The 9,738-nt window shown below is 32.6% G+C and overlaps 1 protein-coding gene across 1 annotated transcript; it reads left to right on the forward strand.

Moving 5' to 3' along the window:
• Positions 1-4,432: 4,432 nt before the first annotated feature.
• LOC114194797 (probable ADP-ribosylation factor GTPase-activating protein AGD14) lies at positions 4,433-9,504 on the forward strand. The gene is made up of 12 exons (XM_028085207.1): positions 4,433-4,531; positions 4,821-4,882; positions 5,161-5,248; positions 5,330-5,488; positions 5,580-5,942; positions 6,244-6,822; positions 7,195-7,338; positions 7,424-7,531; positions 7,636-7,719; positions 8,707-8,833; positions 8,920-8,962; positions 9,171-9,504. Exons 1-12 carry the CDS (start codon positions 4,433-4,435, stop codon positions 9,307-9,309), a joined length of 1,995 nt encoding a protein of 664 aa, XP_027941008.1. The 3' UTR covers positions 9,310-9,504.
• The last annotated feature ends 234 nt before the right edge of the window (positions 9,505-9,738 follow it).

A 9,738-nucleotide genomic window follows, 5' to 3' on the forward strand; every position in this document is an offset into this window, starting at 1 on the left:
CCTTCATCTAGAAAACCCAGATACTTGGTACAAAGCCATGCGTCGCCTGGCGGTCAGGAGCTTACTGCCAGGCAGTTCCTCTCTAGGAACCCATAAATAACACAACGTAGGTGAGTCGCCTGGCGGCATTTCTTCACTCGCCAGGCGGTTTCTGGAAAAATCCCAGAAACATGAATTTTCATACAATTTGGACAGATTATTAACACCCAATAATCATATAATTCATGCAATCAAACAATAAAAAATTAAAGGTATGGTTCCAGCTCCCCTAACCTATTAATCCTTGCTCAATTTGAAGAATCAAGGCTTCTCTTGTGTCACCAATAGTCCCACCTTAGCCTTCTCCCGATGCACTTGATGCTCTTATCAATTCCACATGAAAACTCACCTTTAGACTCTCTTTTCCACTGTCAAATTCGTTTTTCCTACTACCCTTTCACGTTTTCCTCTCTTTCTTCTCCAAAACTACACTAATTAGACCATTAACTAAGCCTTAATGCTTGTTAATGTTAGGGAAAACGAAAATGCTTTCAATTAGGTGTTAATGATCATTGAAAGACTATTATTGGCTGCCTTCCCAGCCCATTAGGTTGTCCTTCTTGCAGCTAAGGTTTTCTCTGGCCTTTCATATTCATGCCAAAAGAAAATTTTCCAAAAAGAAAGTTAAATTCATTCTTAGCAAGGTTTGAACCCACAACCCCTTAATTACCAAGTCAATGCATAACTAATTCAACCAATTCATGTTTCATGATAATTCCTATAATTTTAGGATTACATTATCACGTTTCACATTCAAATATACATTAAAATAATACAAAAGTTAAAATAACATACAATTGGCATACACAAGTATGTCATAGTACTCCGCATTAAATGCCTTAAAGGTTCCTATTACCCGCATTTATTAAATAATTATTTAATTAATTATTTAAATTTCTCGGGTCTTACACCTTTCATATTCAGGCCACAACTAATTTTTTAACAAAAAGAAAGTTAAATATAAGTTCACCAAGGTTCAAACCCACACCATGCTCATCATCAAATCAATGCCTAACCACTCAAGCAATTTATATTTTATGATAATTCACCTAATTCTATAATCATGTTATTACTCAACATGATCATGCATATTATTATTAAAAATTAATAATAAATCAAACAACATATAATTGGCATACATAGGACTCAATCCCATGTCCTCTCACACAATCAAAGTACTCTCAACCATTTGAACTAATACTTTTCCACATCACATCAATCAATATTTAATGCCATAAAGGGTCCCACTGCCCGCATTTATTAATTAATTATTTATTTAGTTATTTAAATTTCTCGGGTCTTACACCCTCACTAGTGTAGAAGGTAAAAACACTCTTGTTTGCACAGATGTGCCTGGTAGCACCAAAGTCTACCACTCACTTGCTCACATTGGTAATCAGATTTACTTGAGAAACGACCGCAACTATAGTATCATCTTCCCCTTGGGCTATATTTGCCCTAAGAGGATTGTCATTTCTTGCTCTACGCCTGCACAGAGGCGCATGATGGCCTGACTTCCCACATACAAAGCAATTACCCTTTTTCTTAAAGACGGGGTTAGATCCATTGGGACGGGAATTTCGAAAGTTATTTTTCCTTTTGTGATCAGGTTTGTTCTCGTACCTTTTTAAAGCAGGTTTGTCTTCTACCACATTTGCCTTTGCGGATAAAGCTTTGGCCCTTGTAGTAGCACTCTCCTTCCTATCGGTGTCTTCTATTATGATGTGGGTAATGAGCTCTTGAAGCGTCATTTGCTTGTGTCTATGTTTCAGCTATTGTTTATAGTCAATCCAGGATGACGGTAATTACTCGATCGAAAGTTCTGAAACAAACTCATCAGGCAAGAGTATGTTCTCTGCTTTGATATCTTCAAGTAACTTGTGATATTCGTTGATTTGAATCTTTATGTCTTTATCTTCGATCATCTCCCAACGGTAGTAATTCCCTATGACGAACCTTTGTCGGACGACTTCCTTAGCAATATATTTGAGAATTAATGAATCCCAAATTTCCTTCGCTTCCTTATATGAGCAATACACATCAAACAAATCATTAGACAAGGCGCTAAGTAAGGTGTGTCGGCATACCTTGTTTGCATAAGTCCAATCTTCAACTTGTTTGGCACTGGATTCGTCTGGTTTTGAAGTTGAGAGAGCCATAGCTACTCCATACATGTCTAGAAGAGTAGGCACACGTTCTTGCCAGCGTCGGAAGTTCTGCCCAGAGAATACCTCAATTTTTGATACATGCGGAAATGGTTTCGCAAAGACGATCGGAGTTCCAGAACTAGTTTGATTCTCCAAAGTAGTAGAGTTGTTGTTGTTGTCAGCCATAAGTCCTTAAGATTGTTGTAAAGAACTGACAAAACACAAACAAAAAAGCACTTCCTGAGACGTGTATAAGGACTTATCCGCGGTGTGTTGCGCAAGCCCCCCAGGAATTTCTCGGATCTTCCGAAGATCTCAGAACTAGCAAGAAAGTACTCTTAAAAAAAGTAAATAACCCAGATAGTAGAAGAAATAAATATGAAAGAGAACAGAGCTAGAAGAATGAAGGAAAAGATTAAGAAATGGTGTGTTTTGGAGAGCACCAAAACCACCTATTTATAAAATTGGTGTGAAAGAATGAATGGAATGGCCGAAATCAATAGTCCATCGACGTTCAAAAAACTTGCATTTAAAGTGAAATGCAAACATAAGCCATCATTGTCGGAGAAATAAAGGTTGGTGGCAACGTTCGAATGTTTTGCAATAAATGCTTATTTTATAATAATAAAAAAAAAACCTTAGTTTTGTGTAAAGTTACTATGTTTTGGTGTAAAATGAGTAAAAAAACATTGTGTAAGTAAATTATTAAAGGTTTTGTTTACACTATTATAAGTTAGATACTTAAATTATACAAGAGATAACAAAATACATATTTAGATTCGTCCATGCATTTACTCCTTATTGGTAGATGAATAAGTAATGAATTATGTTTAATTTGAATATAAACGCTCAAGTGAAGATAAAATGAAGTGAGTTTGCGTAGGTTGCGTAGAACAAAAAAATCCAGATACTATATATTTAAGAAAAAGAATATTAGGAATACCAAAATGCATGATAGTGATATGAGTAATATTGGATTTAAATGTCTTAATAAAGTCTTAGTCATATTGTATTTTTTAATGAGAAAATCTGACTTTTTTTAATGAATATTAATTGTTAACAAAGTCTAAAATACTCTATATTAAGTTAATGGTGAAAAAAATAGAAATTAGTGAAATAGTAAAATTAAAGAGCGATGCATTATTATAAATCAAGTTAGGTTCATTGATAAAAAAAGCTAAATAAAAATTGAAATTACCATCATTATCGGCAATTTTCTCTCATTTACTTAAATAACAAAATTTTCTGACATACAATCCCTAAATTCTCAAGTTTCTGAGATTTGTATTGAGACTAATTTTCATTACCGTCAGGCTTCTCTTGTTTCTTAATCGGATAAGAGTATGTTCTCTCTAAAACCTTCTTTTTCTTATATTATTGCTGTGAAATGCAACACAATATGATACATAATCGATTTGTAAGATACATTTCAATTATGATAATTAAAAAGATACGAATTCTTTTGGCTTGAAATATTAAAATATTTTGATAGTTTTTTATTCAGTATTCATATATTTTTGTATACTGCAATTTGCTGTGCAATTATGCAGATAATGCATCATGCATGCTACAAAAAAATTGACATGATATATGAAGAAATTGTTTTGTAAGCCTAATATTTTGAATTGATACATGCAATTGTGTGTTTTTCACTAATCATAACTATATCAACTTTGCATATTAAAGACAATGATTTGGGAACTAAAATCATGTCCAAAATTTGACTTAATCTCACATATTTTGATAAACATGTTATAAAATGTTCAATTTCACATTGAGATGTTTTTACAGCTAGAAAGCTAATTATATTTTCTCACATATAAAATTTTCTACATAGTTTCCTAGACACTTCAAAGGAAAGAGTTTAATTTTGACATGGCAAAGTAAATTATTATTATTATTTTGTTATTGTTTAAGAATTTAATTTGTCTTTGCAGCTATACCAACAACTATTAATGATGCTTTGTCACATTATTATTTATTGTTATATTATTTATATAGTTCACATTTCATATGGTCATCGCATTCAAGTTAAAATATATTATGTTAAATAATGTTATTAGGTATGCTTGATTATTTATAATCTTATAGAGTAACATCATTAAATTTAACTTCGCTCACTATCATTACAAAAGGAGAAAAAAAATCTATGAGGTTTATAGTTATCTTCACTTGTTATAATTTGACCAATTTTATTTTTTATTATTTTTTATGTTTATTGTGGTTAAGGTTTTGAGCAGGTGAAAATGAGAAGCCAGAAAACAGAAGAAGAAAGGATTGAAAAAATAATTCGAAGTCTTCTAAAACTTCCCGAAAATAAAAGATGCATCAACTGCAATCTTTTGGTATGAAATTACACTTGGATTGTTACTTAAAATTTACTATTAACTATTCTTCATGACTAAATAATTTTTACGCATACAAATTAAATGTGACATTGTTGAAGGTTAATCATAGCATATTGAAATGTGATTTTAATTTTGGGAGTAACTCAACTATGCATCGAAGGAAAAACCTTTTTGCTTTTATTATTAAATTATTTTTATTTGTTAAATATGTACATGTATGTATGTATGTACATCCAACATTTTCAGATGACACTATATAACATAACATACTATTCTTATGAATCAGGGACCACAATATGTGTGCACAACTTTCTCCACATTTGTCTGCACAAATTGCAGTGGGATACAGTAAGCATATAGAAATCATTTTCCTCCGTTTTTGTTTCTTGCAGAGTGATGCCCTAGATGGATTTGAATATAGATTTTCTATGATCATGTGCACACTATTTTTTTCAAAGAGGTTGCTTAAAATTTTTCTATTATAGACAAAAACAGTATTTTCAGAGGCACTAAAACTTGATACGTATAAATTTTCAAGGATTAAAAGCAAAATTAATCTTTGATATTTTATCATTATTGTTCATAGTTATTTCTGTGAACTTAGTGTGATTTATGATGAATTACAGTCGAGAGTTTACTCACAGAGTAAAATCTGTCTCGATGGCTAAATTTAGTCCAGAAGAAGTCTCTGCTCTTCAAGCTGGTGGAAATGAGGTATGCATGCATAACACCATGCATTTTTCTTCTCAAATTTCAAGCCACTCTCAAACACATAACATAATTTTCCATTCACAGAGAGCAAATCAGATTTTTCTCAAAGAATGGGATCCTCTTCGCAATTCTAAACCAGATTCTAGTAATATACAGAAACTGCGAGAATTCATCAAGTTTGTGTATGTGGAAAGAAAATACACTGGAGAAAGTAGCACTAGCACTCTTTCTAGGATTAGATTGGTAACTTTTGTGTACTCTTCCACATGATATTTGTCATGACTTTAGCAGCAAAAAATGACTGAAAATGAGTTCATTTTGGTGTGTTTTTTAGAGTGAGAAGGAGCCTAAGAGAAGTGGTTCATTTCGTTTAGAGTTCAGAACTCCACATTCAAGTCCTGGTCCTACTCCAAGAAGTGATGACAAGAATTTGAGATATTTGTACGATGAAAGCAGAAGCCCTAGATATGCTCAAAGGTATTCAAGAAATGGTGGCCAGATCAGAAGTCCTATACAAATTGAAGTTGTTGATGACAGGTACAAAGATGATGAACGTAGAAATAGAAGACTTGCAAATATAGAAGCAAAGATGAAGAAAAATTCAAGTGATGATCTCAAGAAAGTTGAAAACCCCCAACTCCCTGTTATTGCAGCGCCTTTGGGTGATGTATCAAAGGAGAAAGCTCAACCCCTACAAGTAGGTTAACCTCCTCAAACTCAAAATTGTTGGATTTGGATTCTCTGTTCGGTTTTGATGTGCTATTTCTCAGCTGTACCTTCAAAATACACCGTATCCATGGACATTGATATTGACTTTTACAGTATTTTAAAAAGAATTTTAAAATAGTGTATTTTTGAAAACACACCAGAAGACGACATAAAAAAACTCAGTAGAGAATTGTTTCTTGAACTAAAAATTGTTTCTTGCCTCTGAAATGCAGTTTTATGAACTTATATTACCACTTAATCTGAATCTTTGACAAATTTGAATTTGATAGATCAAACCTCCTGGTGGCAAGGTTTCTGTTGAGAAAAAACCATCTGAGCAAAAAAATAATAATCCAGAAACACCACCACCACCTATAGCACAACCAAATGAAAATAACTGGGCCATATTTGAAGCTTCAACAGAGGACAATGTTCCTAAAACTCCACCAAACACAAGAACCTCTTATCCTTCTACAGAAAAGGCACCATCAACAAAAAATCCTATAGACCTTTTACTTTCTGAATTGTCAGGTCCTGTGACTCCAATGAATGGTGGCATGCCACAAGTTCCAAGTAGTGTTAATAATGATCCAACAACTACAACAGTACAAAATGCTATTACTTGGGACTTTCCACCTACTTCAGCAGGGAAAACAACTGCATCATCCAACAATACTAGTGTTTGGCCATGCACATCAACCCCAGCCACTGAACCAGCACAACCTTCTAATGAAGCTCCTCCACATACTGAAGTTTGTCATGCTCATAATCCATCAAGTGTGCAGTATCTTCCATCTGTATCGGTAGGTTTTAGTTCAACTACACAACCATCAAATTCATCAGTCATAGATGTAGCTTCAAATAATAAGGTGAGACATGCACTATGCCTTCTTGATATGAAGTACTAAAATCTCAACATTACTGTCAAATTTCTTTGGTAACGAGGGAGGTACTCGAATCTAGCACATACCTTTCTTTCATCCTATGTTACTAGAGATAAGGCGAGTTTATATGATATATAAGTGGGTACAAACCTTATCTTACAAACTGGTTTTATGGAATTAAATTAGACTTAAAATTCACTTCTTAACACCCTATAATCGAAAGCAACATTATCAATTGAACTTTCTTGTGTAATTTGCTGAAATGTTTAGAAGAAGAAGCATGTCAACATTGTCATGGTATCTGATAGACTTTAGTTATGTATTACTCATCTTGTTCTTTACTTTGATTACACACAGCCATCAGTAACTCCAAGTGAAAAAGATCCTTCCTGGTCTTTTACTGAACAACCTTCTCAAACTACCTCAAATCCCACTCAAGAAACCAAATCTGATCCTAGTAAAGTGGAAAATAAGGCTAGTGGAAGACATGAAATTCCAGAGGTAAAACATGTAGCCATTGGTGCTAAGTTTCTTTGTTTTTAAGACAAAAAAAAAAAAAAAAGATTCATAAATAATTTCTCTGCAGAACCTTTTTACACCAAGCTATTTATCTGGGCAAGCACCCCTTCCAAATTGGCAAAATGTTCAACCTTCTGGCATGGGATATGGCATGCAATATTATCATAATGCTGTGGTACCATTCTATGCAACTCATCATTAACTTTATCTCATCTCTTTGGTTTAGATACTCATTGGTGATTGATTGATTGATTTATTGATATGGTGTTTTATTTACAGCCTCCCTCAGCGATTTCAAATTCACCAATGTCTATGAACCCCTTTGATTTAACTGATTCAAGAAATTTAACCCATGTCTCATCGGTATGTACAACATTAAACTGATATAATATAGTAGGTTTTGTCAGAATTTTCAAGCTAAACTGTTATAGCATTCTTAGTTATTTTAGCTTGTCTATAAAATCAAACCTGAAACTTCTGAGTGAGAACTAACTCACAAGTTGGAAAAAGAGAACAACTTTTATGTAACTAGGAGGCACTTAAATATATACAACTCCAACTGAAACTCAAAACATATCTCATCTTAATATATCCTTTTGAGGAAGAATAATTCGAGATTCACCATTTAGGAGCATTTTGTTTCTGTCTTGCATTTTGTTCATCTACACTTATGGACATGGAGATCCATTAATATATAACAATCACTTTAGTTGTCAACAAGTTGAAACTCAATAAGAAAGGTTTACTTTTAGGCCTAGGGTATAAAAAGGTATTAATTGTATGGATTAGATATGTTTTTAGTTCTTAAACTTAAACTTAGATGTGAAATTAAAATTTGTTTTGTCTCAAATTTAAATACATTTTGATCTCAAAACTTTTAAAATGAATGAATATAGTCCTCTTAATCCAACAATGTTAAACTTTTCTTTTTTAACTTTTAAATAATTTTCTAGACTAACATTTGAGTTAGAACGTGTTAAAGGGTGTAAACAACATATGTCAGCCTGAGAACAACAAACAAAAAACAAAAAACAATAATAAATGAATGAATTTCAATTTTGCATCAAAGTTTAAAAACTAAAATCATATTTATCTTTATAGCAACTCAATGCCGTATAGGCCAATAATTATAGATATTACTATCGATTGTTTGAGTAAACATGAACACACTGTGAAAAATGTTTAGCTTTTGGTTTAATTTCTGACTAAATTTACATTATAGAACCTTCAATTGATTGAGCAAATAATGCTTGTCATGCTGAAATGTTTATGGATAATTCTATCTTTAAATGAATGAAGCCAAAATATTGTTATAACCCTCCAAGATTTGTGGTATTTGTCTATATATAGCTTCCTTCTATCACTTCTGTGCGTGGTGCACCACAAGCTCTATCATCTCCTAGAACAGCATTGATGCATACTGCAAGCATGGGGTCTTTGGTGTCTCAGTCTCCAAGTTATACATCCCCAGTTATGGGTACATATTGCGCTTGTTGCCTTTCATTTCCTTTCACCATTTTTTTCTTCATCTATTGTCATGATTCTTTTGTTCACTCTTCTAAGGTGTGTACTTTGATCAAGTTGATAATCAACAGAAACCTCCTAGGTAAGTCCTACTCATTGTATTATTTTGGATTACTTATATCATAGTCACTTGATTATAAGCTATGAAGAATATTATGAAGATTAATTTTCTTTATTAGATATAAAACATGTCATTTCATTCATTAGAAAGAGGAAAAAATATGTTCATTATTTGAGATTTGACAATTGAAAATGTTAACACTATTGTAGTTATAATTGATATTTTGTAGACCTCAAAGAGCTGAGAGCTTCAATGGTGATATAACTTCTTTTGGATCTGTAGACCCACTTCAACATTCAAATAGAACATTTACGACCTGCAAAAGTTCAATTTCTCTTTCCAATGCAAGAGGAAACCCATTTGACTAGTTTGAACAATTTGCCACACTGCCAAAACCTTTTGCCTTATGTCAACCATAAAAATTGCAGAAGGATTATGATCTTGTCATTCTTGTGCCAACTTCACTCAGTTTCCTTTGTAAATTGTACTGTAAATATAAAAGCACACATATTCCCAAGTGGATGCAGAAAACTTTACGCATCAGAGGGCTGCTAATTAACTGATTTAACCATACAATGTATATTTATTGTAATTACATGTAAATTTGTACAACTCTCTTGTACATAACAATACAAGTCAAATATTATTGTCTTTGAGTATAAATCTTAACATTGTTTATTTAATTTCCATGTTAGTTTTTACTAGTAGTTAAACCTTATATTCAAATTAGCAAGAACTTGATTCTCATATTTTGAGAATATAATACAACTTTTTTGAACAACAAACTATGTTTTCGG

The sequence above is a fragment of the Vigna unguiculata genome, chromosome 8 (assembly GCF_004118075.2).
Source record: "Vigna unguiculata cultivar IT97K-499-35 chromosome 8, ASM411807v1, whole genome shotgun sequence".
In the NCBI taxonomy this organism is placed as follows: Eukaryota; Viridiplantae; Streptophyta; class Magnoliopsida; order Fabales; family Fabaceae; genus Vigna; species Vigna unguiculata.

Bases quoted from the DNA above. Each gene is read 5' to 3' on its own strand.
- LOC114194797 (XM_028085207.1), top strand. From the start codon at position 4,433: ATGAGAAGCCAGAAAACAGAAGAAGAAAGGATTGAAAAAATAATTCGA. The intron at 5,249-5,329 runs GTATGCATGCAT...TTCCATTCACAG, and splicing joins TTCAAGCTGGTGGAAATGAG to AGAGCAAATCAGATTTTTCT. The intron at 7,720-8,706 runs GTATGTACAACA...GTCTATATATAG, and splicing joins ATTTAACCCATGTCTCATCG to CTTCCTTCTATCACTTCTGT.